General features: G+C 45.1%; 2 protein-coding genes across 3 annotated transcripts in view; both read left to right on the top strand.

Moving 5' to 3' along the window:
• The window catches only part of LOC135388659 (protein madd-4-like), a 247901-nt gene that overhangs the window by 17497 nt on the left and 211677 nt on the right, over positions 1–18727 (top strand). For both annotated transcript variants that reach the window (XM_064618353.1, XM_064618352.1), the window contains exon 2: positions 6679–7188. In XM_064618353.1, coding sequence (XP_064474423.1) covers positions 6901–7188 — 288 coding nt within the window. In that variant the 5' untranslated portion in view covers positions 6679–6900. The remainder of the gene's footprint in view (positions 1–6678; positions 7189–18727) is intronic.
• On the top strand, positions 3887–4780 carry LOC135389692 (uncharacterized). Its single transcript, XM_064619726.1, has one exon. The coding sequence runs from the start codon at positions 3887–3889 to the stop codon at positions 4778–4780; it is 894 nt and encodes a 297-aa protein (XP_064475796.1).

The raw sequence follows: 18727 nt of genomic DNA, 5'->3' as shown, positions 1-18727 counted from the left end.
TTGTTGCCTGGTCTCGTTAGCAGAGGTGGGCAAAAGTCCTCACGGTCTTTGCCCTCACCTCAGTTTTTCCGAACGGAGCTTTGTCCTCACCTCACCTCACCTCAGAAAAAATTCTGGAATTTTTCCTCACCTCCCCTAACCTCAAAAAAGATTCCAGAAATTTTTCCTCACCTCACAAGGTTTTGAAAATTTTCCTCACCTCACCTCACCTCAAAACTGTTTCAAATTTTTTTTCCTCACCTCACCTTTTCTTCAGGAAGTTTCCTCCCTCACCTCAGAAAGTTTTCTAAAAAATGTCCTCACCTCAACACCTTATTTGAAAATGTACCTCATCTCACCTAAAAAAATTACTGCAATTTTCCTCACCCCAGCCATTTTTAGGATTTTTTCAGCTCTCCTAAGAATATTACCTGAAATATTTGCTAGCCCTCCCTGAAGGTATTCACCCAATAGTATCTTCAGCCTATTCAGGTCTCACTCATTTACTGAGAACGTTTTTAACATACAGGCATAACTTTATTTTCACCCAGAGAATATGAACAAAAGAGCATGAAAGTACACAGTATGAAAGTACATACATATTGTTCTCTGCTATTGGAAAATTATCACAACGTGAAGGAAGCTTTGACAGCTTGAAAACTCCCGTGGTAGTTCAAGGGCCTTTCTGACTAGGCATTGCACTCTTAGATAAGTATCTGCTCATGTCTGTGCACGATTCACTGCTCAGACCGTTATGGAACTTAGAGGCGAGCTTATATCCACGGCCTCATGTTTTCTATCGAGTTGACTGGCCAGTCATCTTATGGGAGCTTTCAAACAGTCAGAATGCCGAGGAAAATGGCAGCTAGGCAATAAAATAAAGGAAAGGTGGCAGACATACATTGTACCTCCTGTGTGCCACCAGTACTTAATACTTGATATATCACAATACTTAATATATCACAACAAGGTTTTCTCCATGACTTATGGATAATCAGCAGTGAGACCTATGTATTGCTCTACTGCAAAGGAATCGTGCTGAGTTTCACTTCTGCCCCAAATTTCTTGAGATACTGGGGATCCTATGCTCCCGATACAAGAGCATTTCTGCAACCTGGCAAGCATGTGCCCTGGCAAACCTGCACAATTTTTTTTTAAGAGAGCGAGAAAATTAAGGAGAGTGAACCTATCTCTTCCGCTACTTACGTTACAAGCCGGTTCTACCTTTGACGTAGCTCGCGTTTGTTACTCAAGTAGCGGGAATATAGCGCTAGTTTTTCTTTTATCACTCTCTTTGAAAAAGAAATCATTGCAGAGTTTCTGGGGCACACTGTAGACTGCTGACCTATCATAAAATAATCTAAGTCATCACCTAGTCAATTTTAGGAAATTTTCCCTCACCTCAGCCTTACCTGAGAAAATTTTTCCTAGCTTCACCTCACCTCAAAAGATTTCCTCACCTCAACCTTCTCTAAGAAAATTTTCCCTCACCTCAGCCTCCTCGAAAAAATATTTCATCATCTCTCCTCACCTCAGCCTTCTTTAAGAACATTTTCCCTCACCTCACCTCACCTCAGCCTTCTGTAAGAAAATTTTCCCTCGCCTCACCTCACCTCAGCTTTCTGTAAAAAAACTTTTCCCTCACCTCACCTCACCTCTCTATTCTTTAAGAAAATTTTCCCTCACCTCACCTCACCTTGCTCTAAGAAGATTTTTCCTCACCTCACCTCAAGCATCGCTCAAAATATTGCCCCTCACCTCACCTCAAATTCCGTGAGGTGAGGGTGAGGGATCCCTCACCCTCGCCTGCCCTCGTGAGGGTGCCCACCTCTGCTCGTTAGTGTTCAGTAGCACTACACTAGTACTTGGAACTACAGGGGAAGAATTCTCAGCTGCGGTGAAGGCCACAGCTGAGGCTGCAACCAAGGTTGTCACAGTTCCCGACACGTATCGTCAGGTGGACGCGGAATACGAGAGACTACGGGCGATACGGCGCAGGGCTGAAAGGAGGTTCCGTAGGTCTGGAAGCCGTGCCGACTATCGCGAAGCATGCCGCTTACAGAGGGTCATCCGCCGTCATCTTCAAAGGTTGTCGCAGCAACAATGGATAACCTTTTGCTCTACTTTGACTCCTTTCACACCTACAACGAGAGTATGGCAGATCATTAGAACGCTTGGGACGCCGACTACCCAGACATACCCGTTTAGAGCATTGGCTATCTATCGAAATACGGACGAGAAGACGGTGGCTAATGAATTCTGCATGTCACTTGCTAAACCGTCAGTGGCATCTGCAACTAACGTGCATCAAACATCTGTGAAAGAGGTCACGGACACCATGTGCTTTACTCGCAATGCGCAGTGCGAAGCACTTGACTTCGACTTCAGTCTTGCGGAACTCCAGGCTGCATTGAAATCAAGGGCTCGCCAGTCATCGCCAGGTCCTGATGGTGTTACATATAGGCATGTGGTTAACTTGGACCCAACTGCTCAGACGACCTTACTGCATATCATGAACGCCAGTTGGGCTGAAGGCAAACTACCAGCGTCATGGAAAGTCTCTAGAGTGGTTCCTCTACTCAAACCCGGAAAGTCCCCTCGTGACGTCAATTCGTTTCGTCCCATCAGTCTCTCCAGCTGTGTGTGCAAGATCATGGAAAAAATGGTCCTGAGTCGGTTGGAGTGGCTCCTAGAAGCGCATTGCGTTTTCCCTGACTCCATGTCCGGGTTTCGTAAAGGCAGATGTACAATGGATAGCGTGCTGGACTTGGTCACGTATGTAGAACATGAGCGCGCTCAAGGCCGGACAGCTGCAGCAGTTTTTCTGGATATTAAAAGAGCGTACGATACGGTCAGCCACAGTCACGTGCTCCACGACCTCTTCACTCAAGGCATCCAAGGGCGTGCTTTACGGTGGATTGCTGACTACATCCAGGGCAGGTCTGTTTACATGAGGACGGAGAACGGTGCAAGTGATAATCATGCTCTCACATGTGGAGTCCCACAGGGGGGCGTACTGAGTCCTCTACTGTTTAATGTGGTCTTATCATCTCTGCCACAGCTGCTGCCAAAGAATGTACATATTACCATCTACGCTGACGATATGTGTTTGTGGGGCTCCGGAGTGCAGATGCCTGCGCTACAAAAACGTCTTCAAAATGCCCTAGACGTAACTGAAGGCTTCTTAATGCAGAGAGGAATGGACATCTCAGCAGAGAAGACGGTCTTCCTTCCATTCACCCGAAAGAAATTGAAGCATTTTCAGTTGCATCTAAATGGGCAACGAGTAACAAGAGTATCTCACCATCGCTTTCTGGGAGTAATCATCGACGCGCAACTCTCATGGGCTGCTCATGTCAAATATATAAAAGGAAGAGCCGATGCGAGAAGCAACGTGTTGCGTCATACCGCAGGTTCTCACTGGGGACTGTCGACCAGATCCCTATTCGCCATACACAGAGCTCTCATTCGGCAGATGATTGCATTCCACCTTCCGGTGTTACATGGTATATCTGACACCTCAGAGCGAACACTGCAGAGTGCACTAGCCAAGGGCCTGAAGATATGTCTTGGTGTACCGTGCGCCACTTCTAATATTCTAACCACAATAGAATCCCGAGAACTTTCGCTCGCTGTGCTGCGGACACAGGAATCAGTCCGTCATTATGCGCGGCTAAGCACGTCACACTACAAACACCCGCTTGCACGACAATTAGTCCACCGAAAATCTAATTTTTCAAATGCGATCGCTCAACACCACCGAACAATTCCTAAGGCGCAAAGACAGGAAACGGCGTTGCATCCTCCATGGACATTTATACCCCCGGTAGTTTGCACGTCCGTACCAGGTTTGCAGAAAAAAGCACATCACCCAACCTTGGCGATCCGACAGTACTGCCTTGCCGCAATGGACAATCACAAGAACAGGACGGAGATTTTTACTGACGGCTCGACGACGACCTCAGGATTTGCATCTGCATTTGTGGTACCAGAGCATAGTAGGGAAGGGATCGCGAGACTATCGCATCGCACGTCGTCGACCATGGCTGAGTTAGTTGCGATTAAAATGGCAATAGATTATATAGGCGCAAGGGAGATACCGGCTCACTGGGTTATCTACTGTGACTCCAAGGCTGGACTTGAAGCTATACAATCGTTCTTGACCGGCAGACGTATTAATCCAGTTGTTCACGACATACTGAAAGAATATGCAAGATCGTACATCACCGGTCATGACGTCCTCATCCAGTGGATACCTGGCCACATTGGCATACCGGGTAATGAGGCCGCAGACAAATTAGCGGACGTAGCACATTTTTCGTCAACAAACTATGTGGTGCCATTTTTCAAGGCAGACGTGAAATCGCTACTTCAGTCCATTTCAAGAGCAGGTATGGAGGAACAGTGGCAGGAAGCTGATCGCCGATCATCTCTCCTCTTCAAGATCGACCCGGAAGGGAAATACAGGTTCCCATCCGGTACACGGAGGCCCATTGAGACGCTGCTGCATCGTTTTCGGTTGAATGTCCCGTACGGTCAACAGTTCCTCCACAAGACTGGGTGGGCAGACTCTGCAGACTGTTCAGTGTGTGCGACAGTGGAGGACACTGAGCACATTCTGCTGCATTGTACAAAGTATGCTCCACAAAGGGCTAGGTTGATGTATACCCTCGACCGCCTGGACAACAGGCGTTTTGACGTGGTGAAAGTGCTCGGACTGTGGGACCCAAGAAAGCGAGACACTGACTTTGCGGCACTTGAGAACTTCCTTGTGAGCTGCGGCATGGAACTCATATTTTAGGATTTTGTGCGAGTGCCTCGTATCAGTGTGTATCTTTGTAGTATGTATTTGTAGTGTGTATCTTTGCATTAGTGTGTATCTGTTTCTCTGCATGTTCTAGTGATATTTATTCACTTGCACCTAGTGTACTAACACACTAATTGTTGGGGATGGGGAATGTACTTTGTTTGTTTTTGGTTGTTTATAGGTTGTTGTTTTGTTTTGGGAGTAGCAGAACTAGTCAGGAGACAAGTTCAATTTCTCCCTGGTTTTCTTTTAAATAATCAATCAATCAATCAATCGTTACAAAAAAAATTTACAGACTACTTTAATTTCATACTGTGAGTATACTATATCCTTGTGTACGCATCTGCAAAATCAGCTCCAACTTTGGCTCCGCCATCATTATTTACGCGAAATTGACATGTTTCGTCGCTAACGTTAGGCCTAGTTAGGACCGCCATACCAGGAATATAGCGCACGTTGGCGTTCGTAACCTCATAACCAGACAAAATAATGGGCCAGGAAATTCTCGTGTCTTCATCCAGGAGAGGATGGCAGTCGTGCAACATTTTCCCATTGAGACAGCGAACTACACGTCCCTGAACTCAAGTGCAGTAACCTCATTACAATACTGTACTGCACGTATTTGTATCTCTTCATGCGGATGACGGAAGAAGCTATTTGATGCCTTAAACAGGCAACATCCGGTGCGCCAACACAACATTGGGAAACAACAGGAAAGTTGTTTTTGAGTTAACCGTGTTTCCTGCAAACTACCCTACAACGTCATCGCTGGCCTTTTCTCTATGGTTTCATCAGCAGTCCTAAATGTTACCTGCATGTAATATCCTAAATGCTACAATTTCCTTTTATCTTTTTTTTGTTTGTTTGCATGCACCATTTCTGCGAGCTCCCGTCCTCAGGCACTGTATCGAACAGTCTTGGGAAAAGTTATTTTAAAAAGTGACTACACTACTGTTACCCATGATAGGCAAGCCTGAGCGATGGGCAAGACACGTAAACTTTACAGTTTACTACACTACACTACACTACACTACACTACAGTTACTTTCCGAATTGGCACCAACACGAACTCGAGCCTAACAACAATTGTTCCGAATCCTACTATAGCGTGCAAGGTTAACATGTGTAAGATGTCCCTACATGAGTAATTCCTATTTCGTAAAGTTTGTCCCACTTTATTGCGAAAAACGTCCCTACATACGCTGAGCAACCGATCAACTGGGGTATACACAATATTAGATGTCATAACCCTTTTTGACAGACCAGAAAGTAATGTATTACTCCAACTATGTAGTTGCTTTCTCAGTAACATGTTACTTGTGACTAATGTACTTCCCAAGACTCGTACAGAACGAATGAACGACAGTGCCCTTACTAAAACACACAACGTGGGGAACAAAAAGGAAACGAATGAGGCACGATGTGGCCGCGGTGTGTATTATGTATATCGTTGCCGTGTGTAAAGATACCGCGTATGTAGATATTCACGTATCGGCGTTGTAAACTTGGCTTATCTTTCGACGGAAAAGGACAGCAACAGTTCTCAAAGGCACTGTAAAGTTGGCATCCTTACATACTCAGGTGTCACGCAGTGAAGTCTACTTACAGCGACATGTTTTTGCCAAATTTCTTGCTCCGCCACCGCTTCCGTCAACTTAAACGGGAGGTAAAAAAGAAACTGAAAATACTCAAATTTTGTACTGCAACGTTGGCTTCCGACACTGGGCTGGATCCCAGACAGATCGATATGTCGCCAGTAGCATTCCTCAACCTCATGTCAAATCTGAAACCTCTCTCGTGCGACGTATCATCTGCTTGCTATCTCAACAGCTAGTGTACCTACTCATCTACACTGCCCAGGTCACTTTATATCTACTTTATCTCGAACGCAGGCACGACAAAACTGAAGAAAGAGAGGGAAAAAAAATTCTTCTCCTCCCAAAGGAGACCGCACTCGAAGAATGTCATTCAGCACAATGAAAAATCCCAATGAAGCCACGATGTTCCTCGGAAACTGATCGATACCCACCAAAACTGCCGTCTTCTTTTTCTTCTTTCCTGTGCTCGTTTATAAACTCCGCCGCTGTTTTGCCGTTTCCATCCTTCTTCCTTAGATGGCGCCACCGTACAACTCTGTTTTCCCCTTGCCGTCTGCTATCGGCCGGGCCGCTCTCCTCTCTGAACTCCTGGACGAGTACCGTTTTTACTCTGTGCCGGCGGGGGTGGTGAATCAGGCAGTGGTTTCCAACTACTCCGTGTGTGTTTGTGCGTGCTCGGCCGGGACGTTGCTTGGTGGGACTACGGGACCATGTAGAAACGAACGCCTCGATACCAAAGCAAATCTTCTTGCAATGTGGCGATATCGGAATCATCTCAAAGCAACTGTCCTTTGGACTTTGTGGGTATGTACACCCTCTTCACTCTCGTCTGCTTCGTTCAAACACAAATTTTCTTCTTGTAGTCTGCTTCCATAGTTTTGAGCGGTGCGATAACAGCGCACGGATTATTGAATGTTTTTGAACAGGGACAAAGCAAGTTTTGGGAACTATTTGCGAGCAACTTTTGAGCTGGAGGGAGCAGAGGAGCGCGAGTAAGTTTAAGGGTCCCAGTTCGGGATGCGAGCTCCCGGAGGTTCGGGAGAATGCGAGGGGAGGGTGGAACCGTTCGATGGCGCCAGAACTGGAAGGAACTGTTGGTGGAAGGTGGCACAGCTTTGAGCAGTTTTTATATAGATCGCTCCATTGTACGCGAAGGCCATGACACGTACAGACAGGGAGGAATACTTCTTTTTGTGTGTATTTTGACTCTTGCTTCTAAAGAAGATCGAGTATCGTGTAGTGGATTCGATGTCAATGGGGCGATCATTCTTTTTCTTTCCCTGTGTACGGGTAGGTGTTTCGTCTGGGAGTGCTGTAAGCACGGATTGTGCAGCGATGTTTGCCCACTGAAATGGTACCAATACAATTGTCTGCAATGTACCGGCTTCGTAGTCCAGTTGCGAGAGACGCATCCCGGTGGCGGTCCTGGGACACCGCGCAATAACAAAGGAGAATTCTTGGTGGGAGACAGTTGTACACATTAGATTCACTAGAATTGAACTATATATAGTTCATGCTGACTTGGGTGCCGTGGAATGCCCGTTGGAAGTGCTGCACTCGGGGCATGTTTGTGCATAAGCAAAGGTGCATAATGGTCATGAACGTTCGGAGATTGGAAACTCAAACAGGCGTGTTACTTGACAGACACGTGCAGCAAGCACCTGACCAGTCTTATTATGATTACGCGTTGGGGCGTCCACGTAATCGGGACAAGTAGTGCAAACTGTACGTACTAGTACGAAATTTTATGAGATACAGTAAATAAGAAGAAACACTCACTGATAGAGCAGGATTTGAAAAGCGCCTGGACACGATTAAACTTCTAGTAAAAAAGAAAAAAAGAAAAGCAAGGAGAAAGGCGCATAGAGCTTTGACAGAGTTCGTTCGTAAGACTCGCTTGAATTTATATTAATTAATTAATTTATAAGCCACAGTCGACAACCGCAGATCTGAAGGACACTGTGAACTACAGCAATACTCTCGGCGCGTATCTTAGTGGTGTTAGGATTTGACTGAAGCGCTTCGTTTTGTTGTACTGCGCCCTTCGAGCACTGGACAGTTAATAGGTATTGATAAAGTATACCGGAAATGCACGTCACCTCACAACGTATGCGGCAGGATTATTTTTCTAAAGGCAGTAGTCGGGCAACATTACAGAAATGAACTTTGACTTAAATATAGCATCAGTGTGCTCCTATACGCGGCAAAAAGGTATAGAGAGAGAGGAAAACAAAAAAACGGTACGGCATATTCTGTACCCCTGTCCATCATAACTTTATCCTGGCCGCGGCCGCTATTTTCTTGGGTGCTTTCTGCGTGGATGCAATCACGGTTGAAGAACAAAAGGGATGCGGTGAAAACGCTTTGTTTCGTTCAGTTGTTATCTTCTTTTCCTTTTTTAACTCGAGAAAACTACGCTTGTTCCTTTTACTTATTGTGTTGAGTTTTCAGCGCTTCCCGTTACCCACACAGGAACATCCTCCAATAGGGAAAACTTTCGACCACTACCTGTTAGGCGCTCAATGTATTTTTGCTTAAACTATTCCAGGAAAGGCACTTTCCTGTTTTCTGTGTCGTGTGTTATGAATTCCCTTACGCCCTTCCGTAAGATCTCGTAGTGCTCCTCGTTGTGCCCAATACCCAATTTTCTTTAAAAAACCTTCAGATACGCATGAGCTGTTCGCCAGAGTAACTACTTCTTGTTCGCGATGAATTAATTTTCGCGAATCGCGCATTCAGTCGTTTGCTAAGTTATTCGCGAGTATTTAATTTCGCGATTCCAGGACTGTTTCTTTCTGCGGGGTAAACGTCAAGCTGAGTTCGTGAGTACAATTTCTGGCGATCTTTAGCGGTCGCCAAATTCGACATATATTCGAAATTCGAATATACGACATTACCGCACGTGTAATGATACCAGCAGGGACTTAATTCATTTATTAAAATGTTTACAAACCGGGTCAGTAGCCAGGAAGGACTCAGTATTACCTGGCTGGGGGGGGGGGGATCCCACGGCCCCCCTCGTTTGTCAAATTTGTACGTATACTGAACATGAGAGCTAAAAACTAGACAAGGACAACGACACTGCTCAGATTTCCAACAACCTGTTTAATGCGACAGCGTGTCGCACCAGCAAGCCCAACCACTCGTTCACTTTATTCAAGTTTACAGGTTGTCCCAAGATTACTTTTCCAGTTGTTCGTGTATTTCCTGGAGTGTAGACGGAACTTCCGATGGTCAGTACTAAGCAGAGAGAAATTTGTCTTCTGCATAAACTTTAGTAGCTTGATGCATAATGTAAAGTCCCGAGACTAGGGAACACGAAGGGACAGACACAACACGAAGTCTCAAACTGTTGTGTAGTGACTATTCAAAGCAGAAAAGTTGACTTCGTGTCGACTTTTGCCTTCGTACCATCAACTGTTGCGTGAGTACTGTTCTTACCTAGACGGTTCGACATCACACTAACTGAGACCGCGCGGGATCCCACTTGACTCACTTATCTGGGGATTCCGACCCACGGTCACGTGGTGTTGTTCGGGAGAAGCGCTAGCAGTAGCGATTAGTTTCCATAGAAACGATTATTGCGTTCCATTATTTACGAAGGAAGACTGACGACCCGCTCAACACTGCCCATTAAACGTCCTTTTTAATTAGTCATTTCGATATCGTCGTTTGGTTTATCTCGCGCAACCGGAACAACGCTAATCCGCAGCTGATGTCTCGAGAGACAACAGGGACCATTAGTCCACTTCCGGCTCGAACACCTGTTTGGTAACGTCAAGCTAAACCGTAGTGAGCGTGAAACACCACTGGCATATTCCACTAGCCGTTGCAGGGAGTCTAACACTGGCTCGAGTGGGTGTGTTAACACTGGGCGTTTCATCGATCCTTTCCTTCACTCTTCGTTCCTTTGGTGTTATAAGAAAATTTATTACCATCATCCTTTCTACACAGAAATCACACCGGTACACCACACTGCGCTGCAAGCTTTCTCGCTTTCTTCCTCAGTGTTACTTGAACTTGAAGTGACTCTAACTTGAACCCGTTTCTCGCTTTCTTCCTTGAGCTTGCTGCAAGCTTTCTCGCAGTCATACTCAAGCTTACAACAAGCTTTCTTGCTGAAAGTCTCAATACGCAAAATAAACATTCCGTGAGTGAACACCCCGCCCTTGCACGAATTTTCGAAAGAAGCCGCACAGCTTCATAGTTTCGGGTTCTCCAAGAGTAGGTGACGTCATCGAGAGTTGGCGTCTCTCTCCATGCAACAGCGTGAGCGTCCTCGCCCTTCACTCAGCTTTTTTTTCTCTCTATCTCTTTTCGTAATGCCTCCGTAATGCTACAGTTGTGGAACTGCAGGGTTTCCTGTAATAAATAAATAAAAATAAATAAACGTTGGAAGTTTGCCAGCAACTCTGGCGAGGACCCGGAAATCGACCCTTGGTGAGCAGTATTGCCAGATCCATTGCAGATTGCGCACCCTATATATGATGTCATACTTACCAAAAACAGAAATTAATTTTATTATACCTCTACTTCACACAGAAAAACAATGCTTTGGGAGAACACAGTTTGGGAGACGCGTATTACAGCATCGGGGTAATTTATCCAACACAAATCCCGGAAAGCACGGTTATGGGCATGAAGCTGTATTCCAAGTTGTTCGCACTGCCTAAGCCGACATGTCTGAAAGATCAAAAGAAAAAGCTGTGCCACACTTAGTTCGCTTACCTGCCACATTGGCCCCTTCTACATGGCCCAACGATCCGCTACGGGAAATACTTGCAGACCTAGGTACAGCAAAGAGAGAAATATACCGGGTGCTTCAGTTAAATCCCCGGACTAAATAATTCGCCGAACGGGTGCACCAATCGACGAACTTTCTTTTTTACAAGTATCTGTCCGACACCATCTACAATCTGCACACGGTGTGAATGAGTGGGAGGCGCTCATTATTTAAATAAAAATTCACATGAGTTTCGTAAAAAAACATAACTTCTAAAGCACGGCACTGTCGGCATTTAAATGGGTACTACCTGTTTTGGGACCTTCAATGGACACCTTTTAGACAAACATCTGCCACCGAAGCGGATCATTGTTGCTGTACATAATTGTTTCGGTTTACATATTTTGTCGCGGCTGGTCGCGGTGAAGCGCAAACGTACGTAATTCATTGGTGTAAGGACATCATTCATTGGTGGATAAGGGAGTGGAATAGCGTCCTTTTGCGTCTCACTGCGACCAGCCGCGACAAAAATATTTAAACCGAAACCAATTAATTACTGCAACAAATGACCAGCTTCGGTGGCAGATTTGTCTCTAAAGGTGTCTTCTGAAGTTCCCAAAAGGGGTAGTACCCATTTTAATGCCGACAGCGCCCTGCATAGCGAACAAAAGGGTAATTGAGGGGAGGCGAGAAGGTCGAAAAACGAACCGAGAGATATTTGAGCTTTCTTACTATTTTACGAAATCCGCTCACAGAAAAACATGATTTTATCCGAGCACCCGTCGGGACAACATACCTGTATCTCGCATTTGTATCTGCATCTTTCATATTTTACCCAACCGCATGATCCTTATTCATCCAAATAAAGTTGTTGTTTCTAGGTGCCCAGTTTTGTAATAACACAAGATACACATATCGAATATAATTCGCACTTTGCATACGTCGCACTGAAAAACGACACGATAATAATAAAAGGAAGGCTCGAAAGAGTTTTACTTCTTTTATTAGGTCGTGTTGTATTTGCTGCAGATCTATATTACATGCGGATGACTCCCTCTTACTCAGTGAGGCGCAATGGCGAACCGTCATTCTGTGTATTGCCCTTGTCATGCGATGTGTTTTCGGCAATGTCGTTCGCTGCACTATACGACGGACGCAATTGGATAGAAGCCTGCAGATAGCGTTGGCTATATACCCACGGTGGTGACGTCGCTTTGTTGACGTCATCGGAGGCAATTGGTCTCATATACAGGGAGTGGCATCGGAGCAACTCAAGATGTGAGGCACGCGTGATGGGTCTAAGAAACATCAGCATTGATGTGAAATACAGTATGCGATAGGGAAAGGACGTGATGAATGTTTCTCTGTGCCTAACGTCTCCCCCTTTCCTTTTCCCCATTTTCCTTTATGCTTTCGTCTACTGCTTCACCCGCTCTACCTCTTTCCTGTTCGTTTGTTTTTTCCACCCACAAACGCGTTTTGGAGTAGCCAGTTCCGATCTCTATATTATTCTTTCGTTTCCAATTCCGATTCTAAGTTTTGTGGTTTTTCTCGGAGGACCTTTGACCTTTCATGTCATCTACACTTCACCACACCCTCGTCATCTTACATTTGGTTTTGCTTAATCATATTTTTGTTTTAGGAAGAGCAAGCCGATCTTCGGTCAGGCTGACCTTTCCGAAATAAACGTATACCCCCCCCCCCCCCTCGAAGGAATGACAGCACGTGGCTTATACGGAGTATGAAACTGGAGATTGGGAGTAATGCACCACAAAGCAACAGTGCATTACCGCTAATGCATAACATCTCGGTAATGAGTATTGCTAATACGTTATATTTTATGCAGGAATTATCAGTAATGCAGTGCCATTACATTTTTGCTGGGTAGTGCGTAAGTAACGACTTTTCTCATTATTTAGGTTCAAAATTCAAAGATCGTCTAAAAGCAGTAAACCGACTTATAACAGTACGCGCGTATATCCTTCTCGAATGTGCGCGGTTTCACACTGCACGTCCCTGGACCGTCTTGATAGCCGACCCTATGACGTTGTGAAAGTGCTGGGCGAGTGGCCTGCGATTCATCGTCAGGGTGCACACCGTCTTCCACGGTCTTTTTAGACGTACTTTTCCTTTTTCTTTTTTCTCTACTAGACCTGGGGTAGCTTGTCCCACAGTGAGCGAGCTCACATCTCCATTTTTTTCTCCTATCATCATTATCAGCAGCAGCAACATCTGTTCAAACACGACGAGAATTCTATTAGAGATCTCTGGGAAAATGTAATGCCAAAGTAATATCATTACTTGATGAAAGTAAAGACATTACTAATGCATTACTATGCATGAAAAAGCAATGAGTGTATTAACTATGAGCATAACTATACAATACTATATTGTATAATTATGCATATACATAACTATACAAAACGGTGATGGGTAATGGAAATTCATTATAGAGTAAATGTAATTTTCCTAAGTCTGTCTGAAACACAATGTAATGGAATAGCCCTCACGTGTCGTCCCTTTTTTTAGCGAACATTCTTGAGGGGGGGATGGAATCGAAAAAAAAAGTTAGATTCGTAGATGTGAAAAGAATCTTCCTCCTCATTAGTTTAAGCGAGACATAAACACGATCAAGTTAAAGATGCTGTTCAGCTTATGTTTGCATCCATAGTACGCACTGCTCGCGACACGGTTGTCTGACATCGACGATCAGTGGATCCGCAGCCCGCGCTTCATTGGTCGCCCTCCGAAATGTTGTGTCAGTGTTGTATTTAAAGGTAGACCATATGGTGCACATGTTTACTACTCAAAACGAGTGGGCTTGCAACACCTGAAGATTTAGGTTGGGATAAACAGCCGGACGCTAAATTCCGACAACCGTGTCGCGAGCAGTACATTTTTGTTTGAAAAATATTTGCTGTCTCCCTGCTGATGCAACGAGGGAGGCGTAATACGATAGCAATCGAGCTACTAAGCAATTGAACTGCTGGGAAAACGCGGAGATAATTTTAACTTGTGCGAAATGGTTTGCAGATGTGGGTCAGATGTACGAGCAAACAACAACAACAACTTTATTACTGGATGATGGCTGGGGAGTTTCATCGCCAGGGGCGATACTCTACCCCAGTGCTGGTGATGATGTGGGGAATGTACGAGCAGAACTGCTATGAGCTACGATGTAATGCTAGCGAGGATAACGCACGGTGGGGCTTGGCGCGAAGAAATAAGATCCACTGACCGGGATTAAAGGATAATTTGTTTGTTTGTTTTTCTTCTTCGTTGAGTACACGAGTTTAGCATATGCGCAGTAACAGCTCATAAGTGCTCGCCTACTGCCCGCAAAGGCGGATATTGTGTGATGAGCTTGCCCGTATCAGCAAGAGGCCGCTCACATTAGCTGCACTCATTGGCCCCTGTGAAGATCCTGTGCTACGTCGTCGGGTTCTTCACCTGTTCATGGACCTCCTGTCGTCCACTGTTTTGCTCCAGACGCCTTTAGTTCTTTCTTGTATTTTCATCCTTCCGTCATCATCTTCACTTAATGTTCCACGTGCAATGGGGTAGGGTACCGCACCACCGCGGTGAAACACCCCATCTCACCGTCATCATTTATTGTTGTTGTTGTTATGAGTGCTCCTTGAAGCCACTGGAACATCCTCATTTGCATTTCCTCAACTGCTTGGGCCTTCGGTCAATCTTGCGCATCGGCTACGAGATCTTCAAGTCCTCATCACCTTAGCAGCAACAGGGCCTCTGCGTGAACTCTGAATTTTCATCATCATTCACTATCTTCTCCCCCTCAAGCAATGGGATAGGGTGCTGCCTCAGCAGCGAAACATCCCACTACGTCATCACTACTTATTTGTTGTTGTTGTTATGAGTGCTCCTCGAAGAGCTCTAAACAGAACTCAGACCTGTGGTCGCTTAGCGTTCACCATAAGTCATTCTCTCATGTTAACCTCTGTGAAGTGGGGTAGGATCCTGTGGCTACCACGGGGAAACATCCGTTCCCCTCATCCGTTCCCAATGCGCAATAGGGCAATGTACCGTCTCAGCGGTGGTGAATCGCCCACCTCATCATCGTCCAATGTACGAGTATGTGTGTGTGTGTGTTGCGGGGAGGGGGGGGGAACATCCCATGTCACCATCACTTCTCCTTCATTATTGTTATTGTTGTTATGAGTGCTGAAATACGTATTTCGAGAGCCACAGATTTTAATGATCTGAGGCATGCACATAAAACCTGTGGGGATGACAGCAGGCATAACCGGATGATTTACTGCAACGCGTGGACAACGGCCACCAACGTGGGAAGTCCGAGAACTACCGTTTGTTCATGTCGGCAGGTCCACGCCACGACGAAGCAAGACGTCGCTCTCCCGCCTTGGCAGTCGCGCTTGCAAGATATAATAGAAAGTGGCATTCCAACGCCCGCAGGTGCCTCGCGATAGCCTCACCTAGCAAACATGCCCGGTTCTAAGCTTTACTGTGGACACCCCTAGCTGCGTGCGGGTTCTCAAGCGACCCTCCGCACCCGAGCTGTATACGGGAAAAGAGGAGGAATCACGTTGAATACCCTCCCATAAACTTTTCTGCGCCCACGATTTCCGCGGCGCCATTTATCGTCCGAGCCGAATTTTCGTCGCAGACCACAGGAATATCCGAGGAGGTAGCCCAATAATGCTATCACACTAAAATCAGCCCTCCTTTCGCTGACAGTTGCGTCGCTCCTCACACTGACATTCGAATTCGTAACGGCGTCCTTCTTCTGACGCATTAATCCCAATGGGGGTTCCGAAAAGGTCACCTTTTCTGGTGATATCGCAGCACGTCAGACCGACCATATAGAATAAGCGGTCATGGCGGCGTGCTATCGGCACTCCGCACTAAACACCGACGATTAGCCAGTCGGATTAAAAAAAGAGATGATGTTGTTCGCATTCGTGGACGTAAGCATTCAATAACGACGGTCATATGTTATTAAGATTACCGCAAGATTACCGCGAAAGCCTTTTCCTATATGGAAGCTGTCTTATGGGAAATTGTCCACCTGTTCTACCATAATATACGTGCACGAAAAACAACGACGCTACCGTGGAAAGATATCAGAAAAGGGATACACAGGCAAGAATGCCTCGCGTTCCGGTGAATCAGCCAGACAATTTAAAAATGATAGTATAACAACTGGGAGGGAATATTTGCACGTAAGGTGAGTCAGCCTATATTTGTTTGCTAGACAATTTCTTTCTCTCCAGACTTTCTCTCCTGTGTTCGCAAATTGTTTACCGAACATAAAGCGTTCATACATGGAACATGGAGCTTGGGTTATCAATTTTTCGATTGAGTGTCAAGTAAATTCCGCATCCAAAAAATTGCCAGCACTCACTCCATGACAGGCATGTGAGAGGTACAAATTATTATTTTTTATTTGCATGTGCCCACCAACGGCGGACGCCTCAACGGGGTGCACAACAAAATTAAGCAACACTGACATACACAACAAAAGTAAAACCAAAAGGAAATTACTAGCAGACATTTTAAACATCGAAAACGGAAGAAGAAAATTCGGAAAATACATCTACATCTTCGCAATCAACGTCATTAAGACGACACTGCTTTCGAACAAGAGGGGAAATACGAGCCGACAGATCATGGTATGATGGGTAGAAGATAAAAGGAAATCTACTGCGTCTAAAAGTAACATGAAAGTCGATAGCATGTAATAAATAAGGCGCATCAACCTTTCACAATATAGTATACGGACAACCTTATACAAGAAAGTCATGTTCCGAAGATAACGGCGCTTACTCAAAGATTCCATACCGAGCTTTGCTAAAAGAAGCTGATAATCATAGAAGAACGTCTTCTTTAAAAATACTTTCCTAAAGATAATAAAATTAAAAAGTTTCCTCTGTATAGTTTCCATGTGATCAGTCTAAGAATGAGATATAGGGTGAGGTTGAGCAAGATGATACAGAAATTTGAAACTTCGTATGAAATTTTTATTTTCCCCGATCTGTAAATGCAGAACGGACGTAGTCGGTGTATAAGGTGAACACAGGACAAGGAATTCAAAAATGCAGATTGTCTCATCTTGCCACAACCCTTGGGGAAAGACGAGACATCGTGTGTGGAGCAAGATGAGACGCGTACGCCGTGGTAATGAACCACACAAATTAGTTTTTGCAGTCGAAGCAAGCAAAGTAATGCACGTGGGCCCTTACGCAATCCCCGCGAGCCCACCGTCCACATGTTGTGCAATGAAGCCACACAGAATCTGATGCTGTTTTGCTCCGCCGTCCTTTCCAAAAAGGCACCGCCAGTGTCGCTGGTCGCTCGCTTTAGCGCGCGCTTCTCTTTTGTGCTGGGAATATCCTAGGACACAGGAAACTTTGCTGGAAAATCTTATAGGCAATATGAAAAAAAAAAAAAAGAAGAAATATCTGAGGAACGAGCACAAAGTCACCTGATAGTTGGCTTATCCGTTTGTAAATAACATTAAAATTAAATTGCATTGAATTTAAATTACATTAAGTTGTCGCGTCTTGCCCCGTGCATGTACATCGGATGCATTAATTTTTCTGTTCAACACCGGAAAACCAAGAGTGCCCATATTTTGCGTGTATCTACAGCTTACGGCGTTATTAATCCTCTTGTCATGCATTTTAATCCTTATACCATGACATTTAATCCATTTGCCATCGGAATTAATCCTCCTTTCATTATTTTTAATCCTCATTTCACACATTTTAATCCGTTTCTCACGCAATTTAATCCAAGTGACTATGTGTGGGCTACATGACTTTTTTGTGTGTATTTTGGGACAATTCCCATGTGTACGCATATTGTACATGCTTTTCACTAATATTGTGGGTTTCTGCACCATAACGGGATACTGTGGGACTGCCAACCTAAATTACGGTATTGTGGGACTATTTCCATGTCTATGGGTATTACCCATGCTTTTCATTCAAAATGCAGATTTCTGGAGTATAACGGGGTACTGTGGGATTGTCTATCTTGTTTAGGATATTCTGGGACTACTCCCATGTGTGCGGGTATTACCCATTTCCCTTTATTAATTTCTTTCTCTTTCTCTCTTGAAACAAACGTGCTGTCATCTAAGAGCTCTTCGCACATTTCGCACGCAACGCAATGCTTCACAGACGAGCAACTGCCGCCACTTTTCTCTGACGATTATTTTAAACTTGGACTTCGCGCTGTTTACACAGCATGTGTGAGCACACAGGCGCAGTGTGGCGTGTCGGCGGGACCCTTTGACCGCGCGCGAGAAAACCTCCAAAGGGACACACACATTACGATATGGGCAAGGAACTCTGTGGAACGTCGGAAAATATTTGGTCATTGCCTCGCTTTCATGAAGCCGATATTATTTGGCTTTGCGTACGCTATACGAGGTATGTCCCAGTTCGAGTTATGTTGATTGGAAAAAGAAGAAAGTGGACCCTCCTCTTACGTCGTTTGTTTTACGTATAGTGGGCCTTAATTAACGCGTCCTAGTAGCCAGTCCCGAGTGTTTTCGGACTAATATCTCCTCTTTTTTTTTTCAATAAATCAATCGAGTTATATTAGGTTATCTATAAGAACGGGAGAAGAAGG

The sequence above is a fragment of the Ornithodoros turicata genome, chromosome 3 (assembly GCF_037126465.1).
Source record: "Ornithodoros turicata isolate Travis chromosome 3, ASM3712646v1, whole genome shotgun sequence".
Taxonomy (NCBI): domain Eukaryota; kingdom Metazoa; phylum Arthropoda; class Arachnida; order Ixodida; family Argasidae; genus Ornithodoros; species Ornithodoros turicata.
Note: the sequence above shows the minus strand (reverse complement) of the source record. Positions and strands in the feature narration are given on the sequence as shown.

Excerpts from the sequence above, each read along its gene's own strand:
- LOC135389692 (XM_064619726.1), top strand. The coding sequence starts at position 3,887 with ATGGACAATCACAAGAACAGGACGGAGATTTTTACTGACGGCTCGACG.